The 24,466-nt window shown below is 40.8% G+C and overlaps 1 protein-coding gene across 1 annotated transcript in view; it reads left to right on the forward strand.

The window, feature by feature from the left end:
* Positions 1-24,466, forward strand: part of ccdc162 (coiled-coil domain containing 162) — a 176,647-nt gene that overhangs the window by 8,209 nt on the left and 143,972 nt on the right. Inside the window, exons 3-9 of the mRNA XM_087982991.1 lie at positions 62-134; positions 7,658-7,768; positions 8,933-9,046; positions 11,466-11,660; positions 13,493-13,691; positions 18,819-18,902; positions 21,235-21,392. Of these exons, the coding sequence (XP_087839117.1) occupies positions 62-134; positions 7,658-7,768; positions 8,933-9,046; positions 11,466-11,660; positions 13,493-13,691; positions 18,819-18,902; positions 21,235-21,392 (934 nt within the window). The remainder of the gene's footprint in view (positions 1-61; positions 135-7,657; positions 7,769-8,932; positions 9,047-11,465; positions 11,661-13,492; positions 13,692-18,818; positions 18,903-21,234; positions 21,393-24,466) is intronic.

The raw sequence follows: 24,466 nt of genomic DNA on the forward strand, positions 1-24,466 counted from the left end.
TCATGCCTCACAATGTAACATCGTCTTACTCATACTTTGATGTGTTTCCCTTATTTTTCAGTTCTGTTTATATACCGAAGGACATTTCTTATTTCAGGAAGGAACGTGAACTGGTCCTGAAGAAAGGTTTGAAGGTAAACTATTTGGTATTTGGGATTTGGTAATATCGGAGGAATCAGCATCTAGGAGGCTTGTGGGGAGGATGTTGCTGAAACTGTCAGTGGCCCTTTTCAGAATATCTGTTTGCAACCCTGTGCACAATTTCTGCTAACAGTTTCCTCTCCTGGGCTCAGTCCTTCTGCATATTCAAATGCCCCGACTAATGCTGGCCCTGTCCATTCCTGTCTTCATGCTCCTCAAAAGCACTCCTGAATAAATTTTCTTAAGAGACATAAAACCACTAGCTGCGGGTAAGCAGTTTTTCAATGTGCACCCTAAACATGTGCCAGGTTCCTGGGCAAAGCCAATTTGGGGAGTACATGTGAAATTGGTCAACTGCTAGTGTTTTAAAAAGCCTACATTTCCATAAATAAAGGACAACGCACTCACAAGGAATATTCAAATGGGATCTCCCCTGGTTTCCCTTCTCGTGCCAACTCATGACAGAAAATCCTGTAGAATTTATCCCATATGCATTTTCAGCAACAATTTTTTTAAAAAATTGAATGTGTAAAATCATGAGGTGGAATATTAACACTAAATGTTGGAGTGAGTGTGTTAGGTGGTGACCGGCACAACTACAGAGAAAACCCATCAAATGGAATGCCAGTCAGCTTATTAAGAGCTGACAGATGGTCGTGGATAAGTTTATTTCCTTCAACACCTCATCCAATTTCTTTTTGAAATCATTAATCTTCTCTGTTTTCTTAATCCTCATGGCACTGGAACTAAAATTCCCGTCCTAAATCTCCCAAGCACCCTCTTGTGTACCATCCTTGCTGAGGATGTTGTATACTTTGCTAACCATTTTTTCAAAGTGCCACCCTCAAACATCAACTCACATGTATCCTTCTGTCTCTGTTACCAATATTGCTTCTTCATGTTCCTTATTTTAAAATGCAACAACTCACAATTTTCTGAATTAAATTCCAGCTGCCACTTGCCGGTCCATTTTGCCATCAAATCTGTATCTTGTTGTATGCTGAATTTTACCACTCTTTCAAGTTTGGTACCATCAAATTTTGAAATTTAACTTTGTGTTCTAAGATCCAAGTCATTTATTTAAGTATATTAAGAAAAGCAGTGTTCCTAGCAGCGATCCTTCCGCAACACCACTGAGAAAAAGACATTTGCTTTTTTCAGCGGGTTCTTTTCAGAGAGCATTTCTGCCATCCAGGGTTTGAATGCCAGTCTCCCACATGACAGGCAGCAATGCTGACTGGTAAGCAGTCAATAAAGTAACTGACTCAGTAAAATCTAATGCTTGATTATCAATCCCTTTGTAAGGATGAGATAAGAAAACAGGAAAAGACTGAATCAGCTCCATGTTGTTATTCCAGAGGGAATAATAACATTTAAGAAATTGCAGTGTAGGTTCATAGAAATCCATGATTGCCCTGAAATAAAAGTTTCAAGAATTCAATCTCCAGTTCTCTTTCTAATTATTTTGGAAAAAGTAAGGAACTTGCAAATCATTAAAAAATGAGAGTGACACCTTTTACCCCTTGCTGATGCAGAGATTGTGAGCTGGGATGTTCTGGAAACTAAAAGGGCTATAGATTCCCACAGAAGAAAATGCTGCAACTGTTCTGGCTACACAAACACGATTTAAAGCTCCTTCTAACTTGTTTGAGAAAAACATATTCAGTTGACATGGAGGCCTTTGCGACAGGCTAAGGGTTTGAAAATAAAACTTTAATGTTCCCATAGAGGCCACTAATTAAAGAGAAATTTGAACAAGTGATTTACTGAAGGATTGAAACTGTAGGATTCCATGGTTTAAGACTGAGAAGTGTTACAATGTAAGGATCAAATAAACCTAACATGACTGAATAAGCATCTTCTTAGGTAACTAATTATTCTTTGGATTAACATTCAAAGCTTAAGCTTCCTTTTTCATCTATGAATCTGTTCCCTGAGGAATTCTCAACTTATCATGTTCTTGAAGGTTATCCACTTTCCTGGGACTAACACCAAACTTTCCCAGAGTTGCTTTGTAAAGTTTAAGAGTTTTCAGCTTAAGTTGGGAGTTCATTTGCAGGCCCTGTTGTTACGATCCCAGCTAATGTGAATCATGTACAAGTCAGGTCTGAGAGTGAAACTACCTGGTTTTTTGACCCTAACTTTGTTTTAACTTATTTCAATCCATGGAGTTCAGTTTCTGAACAAGTGGCTGCTATTGTACTTTTACCACACAGAATGAAATGTTTGTAAACAAGACAAACTTGAGCTGAGCAAAAATGTTGGAAAGAGTTAATTACATACATCAGGATAGAATTCGAACACTCATTCTCTCAGCAATATCCTCAAAAACACAAAAATCCTAGTGAATATTTACCACTACCTCCACACAAAGGTTGGCAAACCTGCAACTAATGAATTTCTGTGCATTCACTTGATGTTTCATCTTTAGCTGGTATCTCTCCTTGGGATACCTAAAACAGACTGCAAACTAATCTCATTCCCACTTAAAGTGCAGAGCAAACACACACTACCTAAATAAGAACTGAAAGATGCTATAAATCAGAAACGAAAACAGAAATAGCTGGAAAAGTTCAGCAGGTCTGGCAGCATCTGTGAAGAGAAATCAGAGTTAACATTTCAGGTCAAGTGACCCTTCCTCAGAATTGATGATATTTCTGAGCAAGAGTCACTCGACCCGTAATGTTCACTCTGATTTCTCTCCACAGATGCTGCCAGACCTGCTGAACTTTTCCAGCTATTTCTGTTTTTGTTACAACTTACCTAAACTCACTTTGCAGTAAAGTTGCAGGATGTCTCCACTCTTTGGTGCATACACACACACACAATATACACAACACAATACACACACACGTGCACAAACACACAATATATACAGACACACGCACAAACAATATACATAGACACACATGCACGAGCACACAATATATATATATATGCGCACACACACAGTCTGACTTCCTTCTGGGAAATCAGCTTGCATCTTATTCAGAAATGAACTGTTGAAATGTTATTTTGCATTATAAAAGTGGCAAAAACATAACCCTCACAAGGGATGAGTCAAGTCAATTTTAGGCACCTGCTGGGAATGAACACTATAAGATTTACCATTTCCTTGCAAATATGTCTTAGCCTTTTGAATTACAAGTAGCTTTTTCTGCATAATGTTTTCAGCTTCAAAAAATCTGAAGAACAGAAGAAATAATGAACTACGACAGGTGGCTTAACATATTGGTGGTTCGTCAGATTGTACTGAGGATGGTGAGATGTGGGCTTGTGCCAATAGTTTCTTGCACAGCAAGTCCTCAACCTCCACTGAGCTGTTGGTGGTTGAAACAGAAGGCAAGCACTTTTCCACAGGGCTTTGAAAAATGCAGAGCTTTATTAATATTTCAAAAAGTAGCACTTATCTACAAGGGATCTTGTAAAAAAAAATGGATTTGCCAGGAACCTGGCATTAAGGAAAATTAGACATTATCCTTAATGATTAATTATAATTGTAATATAAATGCAGATAGTTCTTTAAGGTCTTTAAAGCAGCACAGGGTTTCATTTTGATGCCTTTCAGAACATTGATAGGTCATTTAAATAGAAACCTGTTTAATGGCAATTGCCTGTCCAGTTATAGCACCAGCATTTCACTAATCCCATCTCTGTCAAGATATAGACACCACACCAGTATCTGCAGTATGGATTACAAAAGAGAAAACTCCTAGGATATATTTAAAATGTTAATGTGAATTATTTATCATTGTACAAGATGTTACTACCTGCAAGTATTAATCAACATTGCAATTTAGGTGTCATCTAATGTAGGGAGGTGTTGACCTAGTGGTATTATCACTGGATTATTAAAACAGAGACCCCGGTCATGTTCTGGGACCTGGATTAAATCCTGGGTTAAGTTTTGAATTCAACTTAAAAAGAAAATATGGAATTGAGAGTTGAATGTTGACAATGAAACTCTTGCTGATTGTTGTAAAACCCATCTGGTTCACTAATGTCCTTTAGAGAAGAAAACTGCAGTCCTTACCTGGTCTGACCTTACCAGGATTGAAGACCCACAACAATGTGGTTGATTCCCAGCTGCCCTCTGGGCAATAAATTCGGGCCTAGCCAGTGACACCCACATCCTGTGAATGAATTAATAAAAATTATCTATCCAGTTGCAGCACCAGTGCTGTAGAAGTTAGTTGTTCTAAGCTGTTTCCTGAAATGTATCAGAAGCGATCGTGTGTACACTTAAACTGAGCCTGTTGTCTCACAAGAAATCATCCTGTATCTTAGATATTGTGTAACTAACTACTAAATAAAATGTAATATACTTATTGACTGTTTATCAAGATTGAGCTTTCTTCTTCATGTGAATATCCTTCCCTGGTTTTAATAGTTTAGACTAGTACCACCAAGAGAATTGGTGTTAGTGAATCGACCCAAAGCTTCTCAGCCCTACCATTATAATCCTTATTCTTGGAAAGTAGAGATAATGCTTTATAATGTTGGGTGACAAGTTTATGTGGGCAAAATTGTCATAAGGACGGACAAAAGCAACTATTAACAGGGAAATTAATGAAACATAAACTGAACAATGGAAAGTCTTGTGGTGCTGACAGCAAGTGTGTGCTGAACAGACTCTAATATAGTTACATTATTCTACAAAATTTGCAGTACAAGACTTAATGGGGAATTAATACATTCAGATCTGATACTGCAATAGAAATTAAATGTGATGCATGAACAAATTGGAACATGATTCAGGGTGTGGTGAGCCTGTAGAACTCCCTGCTACAGAAAGCGGTTGAAGCCAAAACATTGCATGTTTTCAAGAAGGAATTAGATACAGATCCAGGGGGTAAAGGGATCTCAGGGTTGGGAGAAAGTGGGGGCAAGCACTGATTTGGGTTATCAGGCATGATTGTATAGAATGGCAGAGGAGGCTTGAAAGGCTGAATGGCCTAATACTGCCCTTATTTTCTATATTTCGGAAAGGTGATGGCCTAGTGGTTATTTTTGCTGGACTGTTAACCCAGAAACACAGCTAACTCTCTGAGGACCCGGGTTTGAATCCTGCCACAGCAGATGGTGGAATTTGAATTCACTAAATATCTGGAATTACAAATCTAATGATGACCATGAAACCTCTGTTGATTGTTGAGAAAAACCTATCTGGTTCACTAATGTCCTTCAGGGAAATCTGCCATCCTCACCTGGTCTGGCCTACATGTGACTCCAGACCCAAAGCAATGTGGCTGGCTCTCAACTACCCTCTGGAATAGCCTAGCAAGCCATTCAGTTGTATGAGGTTTCCTTTCCCATGTCTAAACTGATGAGACTCCATGTGCCTCGAGTCAATGTTGAGGACACCCAGGGCAATTCCCTCCAGACGATATACCACTGTGCTGCCATCTCTGCTGGTTCTATCCTGCCGGTGGGACAGGACATATCCAGTAATGGTGGCATTGTATCTGGAACATTGACTGTAAGGCATGATTCTGTGATTTCAACAAAGAAATGAACCAGGACTGACCGCCTTGCATCGACCTAGGCGATGGAAAAAAACAGCTACAGAAACAGCCCTGTCAACTCTGCAAAGTCCTGCTTACTAACATCTGGGGGCTAGTGCCAAGTTTAGGAAAGCTGTCTCACAGACTAGTCATGCAACAGCCTTGACATAGTCATACTCACAGAATCATGCCTTACAGTCAATGTTCCAGATACAATGTCACCATTACTGGATATGTCCTGTCCCACTAGCAGGATAGAACCAGCAGAGGTGGCAGCACAGTGGTATCTCGTCGGGAGGGAATTGCCTTGGGTGTCCTCAACATTGACTCGAGGCACATAGAGTCTCATCAGTTTAGACATGGGCAAGGAAACCTCCTGCTGATTACCGTGTACCATCCTCCCTCAACTGATGTACTAGTGCTCCTCCATGTTCAACATCTCTTGGAAGAAGCACTGAAGATCGCAAGGGTGCAGAATGTTCTCTGGATGAGAGATTTCAATGTCCACCACCAAGAGTGGCTCAGCAGCAGCACTACTGATCGAGCTTGTCGGTTCCTTCAGGACATCGTTGCTAGACTGGGTCTGCGGCAGGTGGTGAGGGAACCACCAAGAGGCAAAAGCATAGTTGACCTCATCCTTACCAATCTCCTAACTGCACATGCATCTCTCCGTGACAGTATCAGTAAGAGTGAGATTAGATTACTTACAGTGTGGAAATAGGCCCTTCGGCCCAACAAGTCCACACCGCCCTGCCGAAGCGCAACCCATCCATACCCCTACATTTACCCCTTACCTAACACTACGGGCAATTTAGCATGGCCAATTTACCTGACCTGCATATCTTTGGACTGTGGGAGGAAACCGGAGCACCCGGAGGAAACCCACGCAGACACGGGGAGAACGTGCAAACTCCACACAGTCAGTCGCCTGAGGCGGGAATTGAACCCGGGTCTCTGGCACTGTGAGGCAGCAGTGCTAACCACTGTGCCACTGTGCCGCACAGTCCTTGTGGAGATGAAGTCCTGCCTTCACGTTCAGGATAATCTCCATTGTGCTGTGTGGCACTATCACCACGCTAAAAGTGACAGACTTTGAACAGGTCTAGCAACTCGAGACAGGGTGTCCATGATGGTCCATCAATAACATGGAAATCGTACTCCAACACAATCTACAACCTCATGGTCCGAGAAATGTGGCCCCTAATCAGGCCACAGATCAACCTGCACTTTTCAATGGCGTTACCATCACTGAATCCCTTACTGTCAACATCCTGGGGGTTACCATTGATCAGAAACTCAACTGAATCACCATTTAAATGTAGTGGCTACCACAGCAGGTCAGAGTCTAAGAATACTGTGATGAGTAACACATCTCCCCAAAGCAGGACCATCATCTACAAAGCACAAGTCAGTGATGGAATATTTCCCACTTGCCTAGTTGAGTGCAGCTCCAACAACACTCAAGAAGCTTGACACCATCCAGAACAAAGCAGCCACTTGATTGGCACCATGTCCACAAGCACCCACTCCCTCCACCACTGACACTCAGTAGCAACTGTGTACTACTTACAAGATGCACTGCAGAAATTCAACAAAGATCCTCAGACAGCATTTTCTGAACCCACAACCACTTCCATCTAGAAGGACAGGGGCAGCAGATACATGGAAACACCACTACCTTCAAGTTCACTTCCAAGTCACTCACCATCCTGACTTGGAAATATATTGCCGTTCCTTCACTGTCACAAGGTCAAATTCCTAGAATTCCCTCCGTAAGGGCATTGTGGATCAATCTACAGTATGTGGAATGTAGCAGTTCAAGAAGCCAGCTCAAGGGGCAACTACAGACGGGAAGTAAATGATGGCCCAGCCAGTGATGCCCCTGTCCCATGAGTGAATAAAGAAACCTCTATGTTCTCTATAGAGCTTAGACCCTCTACATCTTTCAGAAGTCTTGAAAATACCTTTCTGCAGAGCTGATTAAATTACAGTTTTTTTCTTTCTTTTCATAGGTGGCTGAAGCAAAACCACTTTTAATTCAGGCAGATGTTATGCAGAGAGAGCTGGAGAGCTGTCTACAGCAGGAGTACACAGCTGATAGTTTACCTCTTCTCCTCCATCAGGTTATTTTTGATATATAAATAATATAAAGTGTTTTCCCAAACCTCTCTGTTTCCTTGCTGAAAGTTCCTTCTGTGTCTGTGGTACAGTCAATGGGTACCTGTAACCCGTCAATACTTTAACATAGGCCATGATCTCTGTTCAGGAGTTAATTGCAGTCAGGTGAAACCTCAGCTCTGTGAACCCAACCTTTGTAAATAACTTCTGACTTTCACTCCATGGGCTTGGCTTGGATTGGGAATCAAACTGGACAGCCAGGGAAGAGCGTAAGAGGCCATCCCATTCCTGAGTTGGTTGGACAGAAGGCCTGATTTGGGGTTTCAGCACTGTGTTTAAAGTTTAAAAACAAAGATTAAAGCAGAAAACATCATCCCTTCTCTTTCCCCTTCCCTCCTCATGCTATATCCATGCCAATTTATGCCCCATACCCACCAGTGGCCACTCATATCTTTTGTGACGAAGTAGTACCCTGTAACCATCTGGCATGGGTCTTGTGCCTCTCTATGCCCAGCAATCCATCTCAGTGGCGACTCATACCCATGCTAGTCTACCATCTCCCATGGACCTTCATCCAAATCATCTCCATAGCCTTTATGCCAACTCATAAGCCTCCCACACATCACTCTTTTCTCTTTGGTCTCCATGACAACTCAACCATTATCTAGCCTGGGCATTAATCAGGAGGTATCCTGACATAAAATGTTACAATCTAATTTAAAATACACCTAATATGATTGAAATTGTTTCAAATAGTAGCCTCGTCTTCATCCCAGATTTTACTTAATATTGATAAATTAGCCCCTAGGTTTCATTTGAACTCATATTCCTGAATCATTAATCCAGAGTATGGAATAATTGTCCAATAGCGTAACCACTGTCTTACGTAGTCTGAATATTGACATTACTGCTGTAAAACTGTCCCGTATTTCATCAGAGAGGTTGCAAGCTTATGAATTGGATTAACTGAAAAGAAAATTACTTTTGTCAGAGATTTTCACTTTTTCCAGTAGTGAAATCATGATCTGACGCATCATTCAGTGAAACAGTAAAGTATATTGAGTTAACCAGTACTGAGCAACCTAAATTTGGTCAGCTTTATTCCATTGCATAACCTGCATGTTTAAATCAACTGCTATTGTTTTCATCACATATCATTCTTGCTTCAGTTTTTCACAGATCGGATCCACCAGTTAGTGCAATGCAAATATCTGCACATGCTCAGATGGAAACGATTTTGTCAGCATACAAACATCAGTGAACAAATTTATCCACTATATAAGGTAAACCACAAATTGCAAACTTTGAACATATTCAGTAGCAGTGTAGACAGTCTCTACACAGTATCAGTCGGTTCTGATATGATGCGATAGTTCTGTTCACTTACAACCCCGTAGTGTAACAAAATCGCATAATAGCAGCACCACCTAAACCAATGGGACCAGAATTGCATTGTATCCAACACAAGTCAGGAAAGTTCGCATTCTACAAATAATTGTATAAATTTTTCAATCACATTATAGCCAATTCGTGTTGAAGAAACACATGTTATAGCAGAACCGACGCTATAGCATATTCTGAGTGGTAGAAGTTCTTAAGTAAGAACATTAAATAATTACTTTGGTAGTGAATGATTTATTCATAGAATCCTGACAGTGCAGAAAGAGGTTATTTGGCCCATCAAGTCTGCACCAATCCTCTGAAGAGCATCTCATCTAGCCCCAGCCCCCAACCCTGTCCTTGTAACCCCACATTTAGCAAGACCTAATCTACACATCTTTGGACTGTGGGAGGAAAGTGGAGCACCCACCTGAAACCCACACAGACACAGGGAGAACATGGAAACTCCACGCAGACGTGATCTGGAGACGCCAGTCTTGGACTGGGGTGTACAAAGTTAAAAATCACACAACACCAGGTTATAGTCCAACAGGTTTATTTGGAAGCACTAGCTCTCAGAGTACTGCTCCTTCATCAGGCCACCACAACCACCTGATGAAGGAGCAGCGCTCCGAAAGCTAGTGCTTCCAAATAAACCTTTTGGGCTATAACCTGGTGTTGTGTGATTTTTTTTTTTAATAGATATTTTTATTGGAAATTTAACATTTTTACAAGTTTACAAAAATAAACAAAAATCTCAAGTACAAACATTGATATACAATTAAATCTTAAATAAATAATAACCAAAATTTAATTGTGTGATTTTTAACTTTACACACACAGTCATTCAAGGCTGAAATTGAACTTAGGTGCCTGGTGCTGTGAGGCAGTAGTGCTAACCACACCAAGCTACCTTGAGCATTGCTAGTGAAAATGACATTGCATAACAGTGCTTCAAAAATAATGTCTTAGCTATGAAACTCTTTAGCTTATCTCTAATGCACGACAAAATGCTTTCTTTCAAAAATGTGCAAATTTTACTTGATAGCATGAACACCCCATGATCATGTTTATCACCCCATTGTTGATAACATAAATTATTCATTTGAGAGTAAAGGGTGATATAGCAATCCCCCAATTTAGCAGCACTTTAAAGTTTGATTTACTGAGTACACATAGCATAGCGGAGGTGGTTTGCAGTTACCTCTGTTTCCCTCTGTCAAAAATAGGAGACTCCAGTCTGCATTGGAATAGAGGCCACTTTTGTTTTGATCAGTGGCTAATTTTCCTCCCAGGATGGCAAGATACTTATTGATTAATCAAGTAATTTGACTATCTTAATTCATCCAACCAGAGCCACTCTCTGCCATCCTTGTATTGCTGCATATGTTTATTTCTTAAAACATTTTCTGAGGTTTTAGTCCAACAAATTTGCCCCAAAGTAAATTCCAAATGTAGATGCTTCTTCTTTTGTAGAAAATTCTGCTGACATCAATCCTAAAGTTACCTTCACTAATTTGAATTTGTGTCTATTTGTTCTGTTCTCACCATTTAATTTAAAGTAATTTTGTTGTGCAGCTCTAAGAGAACTGTTGGATATCTTCTTTACCGAATGAGAAGCCCAAGTCTTTCCTGCCTTCCCTCATAAGTCATAACCTTGTCAATAGAAATCAGTCTGAGTCTCTCTTCTGTGTTGCCTTTTCTTCAATGCTTTCTTTGTTCCTTGCCAACCAGCAGTAGACACATCAGTCAAGCTCATGTGGCCTTGAGCACCAAATATATTTGAATGTGGCAAAGTCTGGCTTTTGCTGGTAACTTCCGTCATGATCCTCAAGAAATTTCACTTTTTCAAGATCTAGACTGAACCTTCAGATCCGACTATTATTATGTCTAGATATTATTATGGTCTAGATATTAAAGTCACTTCTAAACAGATTGCTTAGTTACTCATTGACTCATTAACAGTTAACAACTGATGTAAATGTGTTACAAGAGGTGCAATTTTCAACTATAATAATATCTAGGAAACTGATCCACAGTCAGGTGAAGTAGTGCACAAAACCTCATGGTTGGTATTCTATGCAGAATTTTTAAATTGGTAGAAAATATTGTGGTACAACAGATCAAATTTTCCTGGCAGCAACATGAAGATCCAGTTTGGAGCTTATGAGGAAATCATTGACTTTGGGTTGTCAGAGCTTACACTTTCTGGCGCTAGTATTTCTGGTGCTTGTAGTTATTGGTGTAAACTGGGCTGCCTTGCCATTTGCTGCAGTCATCCTGAAAGCTATTGTCTTAGTTTTTATTTTCTCAACTTTCTAGAAACAAATTTCTCATATTATGAAGGAGTATGATGACGCTGTTCAGAGAGCTCGAAGGCTTTCAGCAGCTAGAGAACATTTTTTAACAGATACAGGGAGCGCCAGTAAGTCTGTGACCCAAGAAGATGTGATTATCTACCTTCAGTGGCTGGTGTGTCATTTGCACTCTCTGACAACTATCCATGACTATTTAAGGGTAAGATCACAAAAGAGGACGTAATGTCTATTCCACTACACAGTACTTGCATTCTTTCCAGGTGCATTTTGAAAAATGTTTCAACTTGATTTACCTTTATGCATTTATTTACAATGTTTATACTAAAAGAATTTCTCAACAATAAAAATGTATACACATAGTTTATAATTTCTGAGATAATTCAGTAAACTATCTAGAAGGTTTTGAAATGAAATTAAAGTCCTTAAACTAACCTCTTTTACTTCTGCTTTAGTTGTGTCAGCATCACAGACCCCTAAGATCTGTATTCTGCTAATGTTTCTAAGGGTAGATTGGGCTAAACCAGAGGCACGGATTTAAGGTAGTTGGCAAAAGCAGTGGTGGGGTCTGAGGAAAAACATCTTTTACACAGTAAGTGCAGAGATTCCAGAATGCACTACTAAGGGTAAGATTCATTCTTGGCAAGAGAATTGGATTATTATTTGAAGAGGAAGCATTTTCAGGTCAATGAGGAAAAGATAGGGAAGTGCCGTTGGAGAATTGTTCTTGAAGAAAGCCAGCACAGATGCAATGGGCTCTTTCTGTGGTGTAGTCATTCTATGATTCTACGTTTTTAAATGTAAATGGGGAAAGATGGGAGGATAAAGAATGGAACATAAAGTTGATATGGACTATTTGGACTGAATGGCCTTGTTCTGTGCCTTATACCCATGTAATCCAATCAACTGCCCTGACAGATTCCATGTCAGCTCCAGGAATTTCTGGTTGCTATTGTGAGGAGTTGGAATCTCTTAGAAAGAACAGTGATGTAAAGGGGGCTGAGGCAGTGGGAGCCTCCTTACACTGAGGCCTCCCATTTTCCTAGTCCAGAAGGTAACTGATGAAAGGTTGGTGACCAATACATTGAAAGCATCTTCCAAAAGGACATGTTGCGAGAGATAGCTGGTCCTGGAGAGGTGGGAATGAGTAGAGGGAGGCACCAAACAGTTGAAGTTTGAAGGAATTGGTGAGAGGCAGTTAGCTATTATTGCATTTGGTTAGATGATCATGTCTAACGATGACTCTCAGTCCAGCAACTTCCATAAGGAAAGAGAAAGAGTGAAAGCAAAAAGAAATTTAGGTGGGGTGATTGAGCAAAGATGAACAGGTTTTTCAAGTAACAAGAATTCTTGAAGACAACAAACACTCAATCCAGAAAGAAATCCAGCTCATTACCAACCTGAACCGAATGGTCTGATTCTAAGTTCTCCACCTCTTGGTGTCTCCTCACATTGCTGTGGAGCTGTGTCACCTACACCATGTCTACTCGGGATCCTGATGGTCTCTTCCTGATCCTTCATCCTTGACACTGCTTGGCCTTTTCATTGTGTCCGTGCTGTCCTTTTGCAAAGAACATAACAATCCATGAACTAATGTGCAGTTTGCTTACATGTCTATTCCAGTATTGGACACTTCTCAACTGAATGACCACATGTAAGACTGTGCCTCAGAGAAAGGAGGGTTCAGATCTGTATTCAACTTCTGTCAATGCAATGCCACTGGGCAAGGTCAACACCACAGAGGCAATGAATTGGCAGAAGTTGAAAATAGACCTGCAGCCTCTGTGGTGTCGACCTTGCCCAATGGCATTGTCATGACACTAGAGCTGCCCACTGTCTGATTAGGGAGCCACTTCTGTCATCCTCATTCCCATCACATGCGATCTCCAGACGCCCATGGCTTTTGAAGAATGATTATGTGAAAATGAGAATGCAATTCAATGCCTTTAAGTCATTTTTGTAGAAATGTTGGGGCATTATTTAATAAATGAACAGACACACAGCTTAAAGACTCTAATTCCCCTAATATTGCAGGTGTTACAGTACCTGCCTATGTCTCACAATATTGAGGCAGCATCTGAGAAGCTTTCTGAAGCAGATGATGAAGATAAAGGCAGCACCATAACATTGCTCTCCTCCTTACGTACTCCTACTCGTCCCAGTACAGCTTTCTCCAGTGTCTCTGGATCAGCTGGTAAGGAATCAAATGTACGAAGAAGCCTACACAAAGAAGGTAGGGAGCCTGCAACACTCATGTTCAAACAGCCATCATTCATCAGAACTGACTGTGAAATTATAAATATAAGTTGCACCTTTAAGAGAAAGATAGTCTTAGTTAGAAGACCACTTCTTACCTCAGACTAGAGAGGTATGGTGAGTAGCTGTTGAAATGTAATGTTGATGATTGTGGGGTTAACCACTTCGGAAGTAACAGAGCTGCAGACTAATTCTTAAATGATAATTGGGAAGTATTGGTGTCCTTGTCTATAAGGTTAACATGTTGAAAGTTAACATGCAGAGGTAGCAAGCAGTTAAGAAGGCAAATGTTGACCTTTATCACAAAAGGGTTTGAATGCTGGAGTGAAGATGTCTAACTTCAATGATATAGAACCATGGTGAGACCACTTCTGGAGTTTTATGCACAGTTTTGGGTCTCCGGTCTAAGGAAAGATATACTTTCTTACAAGGACTGCATGAGATTAATTCCTGGGATGATGGGACTGGCCTACACAGTGGGATTGAGCAGACTGGGGCTTTTATTCGCTGGAGTTCAGAAGAATGAGGTCATCCCACTAAAACTGACAAACTTCTTAAGACCTCAACAAGATAAACGCAGAAAGGATGCTTACCAGAGCTGGGGGAGATTTGGAACAGGGAAAGTAGTTTCAAAATAATGGGCAAGCCATTTAGGACTGTATTGGAGGAATTTTTCCACTCAGATATTAGTAAATCATTGGAGATCTCTTCCTCATTGAGTATTTTCAAGATAGGAATGAATAGATTTCTAGGTACCAATGACATCAAGGGATAGGAGAAAATGCTGGAAAATGGCATTGAGGCATACTCTAGAAAAGGATCTCAAAGCATTGACAGGCCTACTCCTGCTCCTGTGTTCCATGAGAATTTCCATTTGGGCCACTCATTACTAAGTAAATTTTACTATTTTTGGTAACCTATATTTAGGAATTAAGAGACCAATACTGACGTTTGCAAATTGGAGCAAACTAGAAGAAGTGATTGGGGTGTGGGGATGTGGTGAGTGTTGTTTGTTGAGAACATGGGATGGGACGGTGTGCCCCAACAACTTGTATCACCGATTTAAAAAAAAGGCAGGGGGAGAATGTTCCACCTGGGCTGATAGGGGTGGCTGGAGTTCAGCACAGATAGATGTGAAGTAGTACATGTCTAAGGTAAGAGCAGGAAAAGGAAGTGCATCTTTTGAAGCAGATGATTTGCAGATTCATAAGCCATGAAAAGAGCTGGAGCAAGCTATTAAAAAAAATGTTAAATTGAATCTTTGATTTTAAATCCCTCCATTACAAACATTTACACCACATGTTGCACCCGAAAGGCTAAGAGCATTGTGGAAGGTGCCACACACCCCTCACTCTAACTCTTTTCCCTCCTGCCATTTGGCAGAAGATACGGGAGAGTTCAGTCTCTCACGGCCAGACTGTGCAACAGTTTCTTCCCCCAAGCCATCAGGCTCCTTAACACAGTATGATCGGACTCTTTCCCATCTGAAATTCTTGGCACAACTTCAAATTGCTGCTCGAAAAATATCTATAATTTATCTATAAGTTACTCTATAACTTGCATGTTTTGCACTTCTTATGCACTTTATGCCGTGTACGATTGTGTAGTTTATGCTGTCCATGTAGCACCCTCTGTCCTGGAGGAACGCTGTCTCGTTTTACTGTATCAGTTATTTATGGTCGAAATGACAAATAAAAACTACTCTACTCAACTAAATCAGCTGTGATTTCACTTGTACCTGCTATGACTGAAGCAGAGCGTTGTTTTTGTATTCAGGTCCCTTTGTGAGAAATTATAACTTTTTCTTAGTTTTCCCAGTAATTGGCTTTGTCTGCATTCTAACCCTTCATGATTAATGCACTGGGATACCTCGACCTTTCTGCATTTCAGAGCTCTGCAATCTCCCACTTTAAACCAAATCATTCAGGAAATGCGGGCCTCCCTGGCTAAACTAACATGAGAAGCTGGTCTTGAACTGCTGCAGTCGATTTGGTGTCAGTACACTCACAATGCTGTTAAGGAGGGAGCTTTTGTTTCTGATTTCTCTTCACAGATACTCCAGATTTGCTGAGCTTTTCCAGCATTTTCTGTTTTTGTGTCAGTGTTTAGGTAGGTCGGTCTGAGTGGGAGGAATCAGGTCTGAAATGAGGCGGGGAGAGTGGGAGTCTGATGTAGAGTGGAAGAAGCAGAGAGTCAGGTCCTGTGGCAAGGAAAGGGGAATGAATTTGACCAAGGGTTGTAGCATTAACCAGTTCCAGCACAATTGCAGTCAATGGGAATCAGGGACAAATCACTCCATTGGTCTGATTCAATACCCAGCACATAGGTAAATGGTCATGGTTATTGGAGACCAGTCAACTCAGCTCCAGGAAATCTCTACAGGAGTTCCTCAGGGTTGTGTCCTAGGCCCAACCATCTTCAGCTGCTTCATCAGTGACCTTCCTGACATCATAAAGTCAGAAGTGGGGATATTTGCCAATGATTGCACAATGATCAGCACCATTCGCAACTTCTCAGATACTGAAGCAGTCCAAATGCAAGAAAACTTTGACAACTTGGACAATGTCCAGGCTTGGTTCGATTAATGGCAAGTAACATTCATGCCACACAAATGTCAGGCAATGATTTGTCCTTGGTGTCCAATGACATTACCATCCCTCAGTCCTCCTGTATCAACATACTGGAAATTAGTAATGAGCTGAACTGGCCTAGCCTTTGATTTACAGTGGTTTCGACAGCAGGTCAGAAGCTGGGAGTCTTGCAGTGAGGAACTCACCTCCTGAATTCCCAGTCTACCAGGCATAAGTCAGGAGTGTAATAGGATACTCCTCACTTGCCTGGATTATGCAGCTCCAGCAACTGTCAAGATGTTTGACGCTGTCCAGGACAAAGCAGCCCATGTGATTGGTATCCACATTCAGCCCCTCTGCCACTGAGGCTTAGTAGCAGCACAGTGTCTCATCTACAGAAATTCACCAAGCTCTGAAGACAGCAGCTTCTAAACTATCTAGAAGGACAAGGGCAGCAGATATTTCATTCCTGACATAGGGCTTTTGCCCGAAACATCGATTTTCCTGCTCCTCGGATGCTGCCTGACATGCTGTGCTTTTCCAGCACCGCTTAATCTAGACTTTGATTTCCAGCATCTGCAGTCCCCATTTTTGCCTAGCAGATATTTCATCTCCAAACCAATTACCGTTCTGATTTGGAAATATTTTACCATTCCTTCAGTGTCACTGGGTCAAAATCTAACAGAATTGTGGATCTATCTGCACCAAATCGGTCAAGAAGGCAACTCATTCCCACCTTCTCGAGGGCTGTTACTGATTAATAATAAATGTTGGCCCTGCCAGCAGAGCTGACATGCCCTGAATGAATAAAAACTAAAAAAACCAATGCCTTCTAGAAATCTAAATACAGTATATTAACCAGTTCCCCTTTATGTACAACTCATAATTATGTCTGCCTGAAAGAACTCCAGAAAATTGCTTACACATGATTTCCCTTGCACAAAACCATGTTGATTCTGCTTGATTACCTTGACGTTTTTGAGGTTTTCAATAACAGCTTCTATCGTTTTCCCTGTGATCAATGTTAAGCTAACTGGCCCATAGCTTCCACATTTTCTGTCTCTGCCATTTTTCATGACCTTGTCATCTTTAAACTTGACTATTCCAATGTGGTGGTGATCAGCCTTCTACACTTTATACTCTATAAATCTGTAACTCTGTTGTCCATAAGTCTCATTTACCCAACTGTCCCCATCTTCCTCATCTGAAACAACATCTTAATTTTAAAACTCTCATCCATTTTTACAATTACTTCAAGGCCTCACCTCTTCCAACTTCTTTAAACCCCTCTTGCTGCAAAATAACTCCAAGTCATTGGCACTTATTCATTTCAGCCTCTTGAGCATCCCCTCCCAAAGCCACTCGGTTTCCCAACCTCTCTGTACTTCTTTATGATGCTCCTTAAAACCTATTTCTTTGACCAGTCTGCCATAGTGGCTGTTTATGGCACTTGCTAATAATTTTAATTTATGATGCTATCAAGTTCCTTGGCATGTTTTATCTCTGTCAAGGGATTCTTTTCTTCTCTAGATTCTATATCTTTTAACTGATAAACTTATCAAATCATGGGGCCAGTTGTACTATCATTTTGCTGAGGTCTATAAATTCACATTGCAGCATCTATTACTTTTCCTCCAATTCTCATTCAGATATGTATCAACTATACTTTTTGAATAAGTCCCTTTGATCTCTTGGATACTTCTATACTTGTACTCAAGAAAATTGTGAATGGACAGTTTACCTTCACACCTCTCGTCCAGCTGCTGTGAGGTATTCAGCCACAAACTGGAAATGTGTCTTCTTCCAGGTTGAAAATCCTCTCACCTTTTGAACTGTTGACCCGTCCCACAATGCCTCCCTCTAATCACCAGACTGATGCTCTCTACTTTTTCCCTCTGCATCTTTTCCTGCTGCAGCTTTCAACTGCTGACTTAACTCCCCCTGACAGGCCCCTAGTGATTTCCACATGAAATGTCCCACTTATTTCCCATTTCCTGTTGAACATTGACGTCTCTTTTCGGGGAGCTGAGTCATTAATGCTGGGGAGTTGGAGAACAATATAGGGATCTCGTCACAAAATGTGCATTAAATCTCCAATATTGGAGACATTGATGATGGAGTCCTTTCACTGAGATCACAACAGAATGCTGAGATCTTGCTTCTGCTCAGATGATCTCAGAGTTAGAAAAAAATCAATTAGCAAGGGTAGTAGTTTCATAAATGTTGGTTAAGGTTGTTGAATATTCACAATAAGAATTAATGGACATGCTCAGAAATAATTAACAATTTTCAACAACTTTGATAATTACTTTTTTCCTGTGTTGTGTACTCTATAAGTCTGTATATCACAAGGTTATCATTGTACTGTACGTAATGTTGTAATTTGAAATGTGCAGTTTACAGTCATTTGGAAGCTGTAATGTGTGGTGTATTTCAATTTAGTGGTTTCATATAGGTTTCAGAGTTAGTGCTATCACTTGGTAGCTGTAATGTGTAATGTGCTTTAACCTGATCATTTATGGGAATCATTGCAGGAAAAACTTCTATTCTCTTATCATCAGCTGGAGCCCATACCGTCTCGATCTTCAACAAATACTCCACTGTCACAGGCTTGGAAGGTAAAGGTGAAGTAGAATTTAAACATGTTGTGAAACTTCCATATTACAATGTAGTGTCCTGATTATAGATCTACAGCTTGGGACAATGTGAGGTGAGAATCACTGCGCTTGATATCTTGCTGCATTTGACCTGGTGTAGCATGAAGAAGCCCAAGCAAAACTGGAGTCAATGGGAATCAGGATAAAAACTCTCTTTTGGTTGGAATCATTTCTGGCACATAGGAAGATGATTGTAGTTGTTGGAAATCAGTTATCTCAGCTCCAGGACATTTCTACAGGAGCTCCTCAGGGTAGTGTCCTAGGCCCAAATATCTTCAGATGATTCATTAATGACCTTCCTTCAAAAGGTAAGAAGTAGGAATGTTCGCTGATGTCTGCACCAATTGCAGCTCCTCAGATACTGAAGCTGTCCATATCCATATGTAGCAAATCCTGGGCAATATTCAGGTTGGTTTGATATGTGGCTTTACATTTGCACTACACAGTGACAAGCTCCAATAAGAGAGAATTAACTATCACTCCTTGAAATGCAATAATATTACCATCACTGAATTCCCCACAATTCATTGTTATCATTGACCAGAAACTGAACTGAAGCAGCTATACAGATACTGTGGCCAACAGAACAGGCCAGAGGCTGGGAATTCTGCAGTGAATAGTTCCAGTGCTTGTCTACCTTCTACAAGACACAAGTTAGGAGTGTGATGGAATATGCGTCTGGATGTGTGCAGCTCCAACACACTCAAGATGCCTGACACCATCCAGAACAAAGCACCTGCTTGATTGATACCTCAATCGCAAACTTGCACATTCAACTCTTCACAACTGACATTCAGTTGCAACAATGTGTAGCATCTGAAGATGCATTGTAATAACTTATCACTGCCCCTTTAACAGCTCCTTCCAAACTCATAACCACTTCCTTCCAGAAGGACAGGGGAACAGATACCTGGCAGCACTACCATCTGCAAGTTCCACTCCTAACCACTCATTGTCCTGACTTTGAAATATATCACCATTCTTTCAATGTTGCTGGGTCAAAATTCCAGCGCTCCCTTCCAAAGCAGCAATGTTAGTGTCTGTTTACCCACAAGACCTTTCGTGGTTTGAGAAGGCAGCTCACCACCACATTCTACAGGGCCAGTAGAATGGGCAATAAACACTGACAGGCAGGGGCACCCTGAAAGAAGAAAAGAAATTGAGCAATATTTATACCGGACTCCCTCATCGCTTTCAAAAGGACCACTGTTTCAATTGAATTTAGGATTTGGGACATCATGTTGAAGTTGTACAGGATGTTGGTGAGGCTGCTTTTGGAGTACTATATACAGTTCTGGTTGCACTCCTATAGGAAAGATATTGTCAAATTGGAGAGGGTGAAGAAGAGACTTACAAGGATGTTACCAGGACTTGAGGGCTTGAATTATTGGGAGAGGCTGGATAAGCTAGGGCTTTTTTCACTAGAGCATAGGAGGTTGAGGGATGACCTTATAGAGCTTTATAAAATCATGAGGGGCATAGATAAGGTGAATGGCAAAGTGGAGTTCAAGACTAGAGGGCATAATTTTAAAGTGAGAGGAGAAAGATTTAAAGGGACCTGAGGGTCAACTTTTTCATGCAGAGGGTGGTTTATACATGGAATTAACTGCCAGAAGAAGTGGTAGATGCGGGTACAATTACAACATGTAGAAGGCATTTGGACAGGTACATGAATAGGAAAGGTTTAGAGGGATATGGGCCCAAATACTGGCAAATGGGACTAGTTTAATTTGGGAAACTTGATTGGCATGACGAGTTAGATCATTGGGTCTGTTTCTATGCTGTGTGACTCTATGACTCTATTTAAAAATGATAGGTTTCTCTAATCCAGCTGCTAGGGAGTATTCAGGGATCATGACCAAATAGAGAATGGGTGTGTGTCCTCCAAAAGCCATGTCTTTAATAGTTGGACACTAGCAAAGCTGGTTCAGTACCTTCCAACACACTTCCCACTGAGTCATCAGGATTGGAAACATTTCATCTGCAAAGTTGGTGGAACCTGACCAGGTGAATATTTTTTAAAAAGTAAATTGGTTAAGCTCTTGAAGATGAGGAACTTACACTGTTATGGGCAAATGGTAAGGGTATGGATCTGAACACAAGTGCTCTTTTGAAGAGTCAGCACCAGACATAATTGGCTAAATAGGCTTCTTCAGTGCTAAATGTTTCAGCGACTGTCTGAGTACCTGTACAATGATGTCAGCAGCCTCAAAGAGTAAAAGCTGCCAATTGTTTTACCCTATGAAAAACCGAACAATGAATAAACTATTGCAATGATTTCTCTTTGTTGCAGACGTGTTTGATTTTGAAGTTAACCTTTGTCTTCCTGTACACAAGCTGAACATTGAAGAGTTTAAACCTCAGCTTCAGTACCTTCTTTGTCACTTTGGCATTGAATATGATGTGGATGATATCAAAAACACTGCTAATGAAATGGAGCTATTCACACTGGTAATCACATTCTCATATACTGTATTCAAGTTTCTCAAAGCTCCCTGGTGAGAAAAAAATGGATCTTTTTCTGAGTGGCAGGCAATGACAAGTGGGGTACTGCACAGATCGGGTGCTTGGGCCCCAGCTATTCATGATATCTATAAACAATGTGGATAAAAGAACTATAAAAGTAATATTTCCAAGTTCCCTAATGACACAAAACTGGGTAGGATTGGGAGTTGTGAGGGGAATGCAAGGAGGCTTTGAAGTGATTTTGAACAAATTGAGCGAGTGGGCAAACGCATGGCACATGCAGTACAATATGGTTAAATGTGATATTATACACTTTGATGCGAAAAACAGAAAGCCTATTATTTAACTGGGGATATATTGGGAAGTATGGATCTACAAAGGGATCTGGGTATCCTTGGACACAATACAACAAGAAATTAGGAAGGCCAATTATATATTGGCCTTCATTGCAAGAAGGTTTGATTTCAGAAGTGGGGTTGTCTTACTGTATTTATAGGGGGCATTGGTGAGACCACGCCTAGAATGAAGTGCTGGGCTGGTACCAAGGTTGCAGGTCGATACTATGAGGAGAGATGGATTTGACTGGGTGTGTATTCTCTAGAGGTTAGAAGGATGAGAGGCAATCTGATTGAAATGTATGAAATTCTAACACTGCTGGAGACAGTCTCAGGATGCAGTTTAGGCCATTTAAGACGAGGATGAAGAAAGGTTTCTTCACTCAAAGGGTACGAAGTTTGTGGAATTCTCTACAACAGAAGACTGTGGATCCCAAATCACTGAATATTTTCAAAAAGGAGATGGATAAAGTTCTAGATGCTAAAGGCATCATGGGGTATTGGGGAAAGTTGGAATATGGCATTAAGATAGAGGAACAGCCATGATTCTATTGAATGGCTGAGCAGGCTCGAAGGGCCAAATGGCCTACTTCAGCTCCAAGGTTCTCTATTTCATTGACATGGTCAGGTTAACAGAATGGGCTGACAGATGACAGCTGAAGTTTATGGAGGTCAATCATTTCAGTCCCTGGACATCTCTGCAGGAGTTCCTTGGGGTAGGTATTTTTAATCTTTCAAGTTTGTGGTGTGACATAATTGATGATTCAATAGATTCCTGCATCCCAACATTGATTACACTTCTGGAGACCTCAAGTTTGTAGCTTGTCTTCTTATCAGAAGTAACTACCGTGTTCCTTGTTACATTAAGGGTTAGCTCTCTATTTATAATATATATTCCCTGCTATTTACCTCTTTAAATCAGGACATTCCTTCCGTAGGCAGACTTAAGAATACTGCAGAGAATTTGAGAATTGTCTCTTCCTTTGACAAAATTCTGAGGCCGAATATTTATTCCTGGGTTGGAGAGCAGAGCTGGCATAATTTCTGGCTTTGCAAAACCTATCAGTGCTCTTTCAGGTTGGTTTGATGTTTACAGGAATGGAGAATGTGGGGAGGTGAACGTGGGAGTTATGGTGGGAGATGCTTGAGACAGTACAGAGGCTAAGAGGACAACCTGCCTCAGTGCACCAGTATTTTCACAAGAATTAAGGGAACAGAATAAAAGAAGTTCATCAACCTCCACAACTCCCTTACAACTTGTCACACACTCCCCAAGCCCTATTTGTGCCAATCTATGCTCTTCTACCCACCCCTATTTGACCTTCATATGCTTTATGTTACCCAGTAATCCTCCACCCATAGCCCATGGCCTTTTCTTACTCTTACGTTAACTTAGTGCTACCTCTTACCAACATGTGCAACCCACCTACAATTCTTTGACCTAATACATGACCATGCCAACTCACTTAGTATCCATCACAGGCAGACCTCAGGACTCATGCTGGATTTGGTATCTATTGAAGGATTCACGGTTTTAAGAAGTACTTTTAATCAAATAAAATCCTTTCACTATATTTAACATCCTTTAATCTCTTAAGAAAGCAAACACTGGAATTTGTAGTCCCACTTCAAAGAGTCAATGGCCACATGGAACTCTCAATCAAACTGTGAACTGAGCGGTGCCCCACTTTGATTATGGACAGTTGTGAAATTAGACATTTAACACTAATCCAGCAATGAGAGCGTACAGCCTTATTTCAACCTGGCAGAATGAAAGATCATTTTTGTTTTCTAACACTGAAAACTCCTTTTATTAATTATTTAAAGTCCAGGAGTCTTCAATACCTCAACAGCTTCACACCTCCTTTGAAAGATCTGTTGATGGTTTCTTTTTGTATTTCTTTTCTACAGCATTTGTTAATGGTTCCTTTTGACACCTTTGACTACTTCTGTTGCCAGTTCCAATAGTTTAAATACTTCTTACTCACATTCATGCCGACATTTAACAATCCCAGTAAGTATCTTACCTCTTCCAAAAGAGCTCCTAAAGAGCACCTGACCTCCCCAAAAGTGTCCCAGGAGCACATCCAAAAGGATCCTCCAACCAACTGAACAATTCCACAAATTTTAGAGTTGCTCCAGATCTAATCCACATCTTGGTTGGTGGGAATCAGATGTGACTGACAGCAGTTACTGCCTCAAATAGCAGTCTCCATTGACTATGGATGTGCAATTTGGAACCAACTCCAATTCCCCAGCCACCCTGAAAAATGGATGGTTCTATATTTGGAGGTGGGCAGTTCTAGATTCTCAGTTGGGACATTTTCACAACGGCATAGAAACACCGCCTTCATTGTGAACACTCCACCCTGCTTCTTGGTCTGGCTCCTCCGTGAGCAAGTATAATAGTCATTAAACATTCACACGCATTGTATCACTTTTCTGTTTTCCTTCAGAAGTTTCCGTGCTGTACATCCCTATGACTCTAAGTCAACATACCTTAGCACTGGGGAAAAAAAGCAGTCATTTTGTTCTTCAAACAGGTAGCACGATTGAGATAGAACATCCTTCTGAGGGAATTATCATGATAGAATTTGGCATGGACCCACATGAGATATTTGCAGAGAAACCTGATCAGTGGAATAAGTTTTAAGGATCAACTTGAAGAGTGATCGAGGGGAGAAACTGGGAGATTTGGGAGGGAATTCCCTAGGTTTGAGCTTA

This window comes from Chiloscyllium plagiosum, unplaced genomic scaffold, assembly GCF_037043375.1.
Source record: "Chiloscyllium plagiosum isolate Xiang-an unplaced genomic scaffold, Cpla_swu_hap1 HiC_scaffold_3, whole genome shotgun sequence".
NCBI lineage: Eukaryota > Metazoa > Chordata > Chondrichthyes > Orectolobiformes > Hemiscylliidae > Chiloscyllium > Chiloscyllium plagiosum.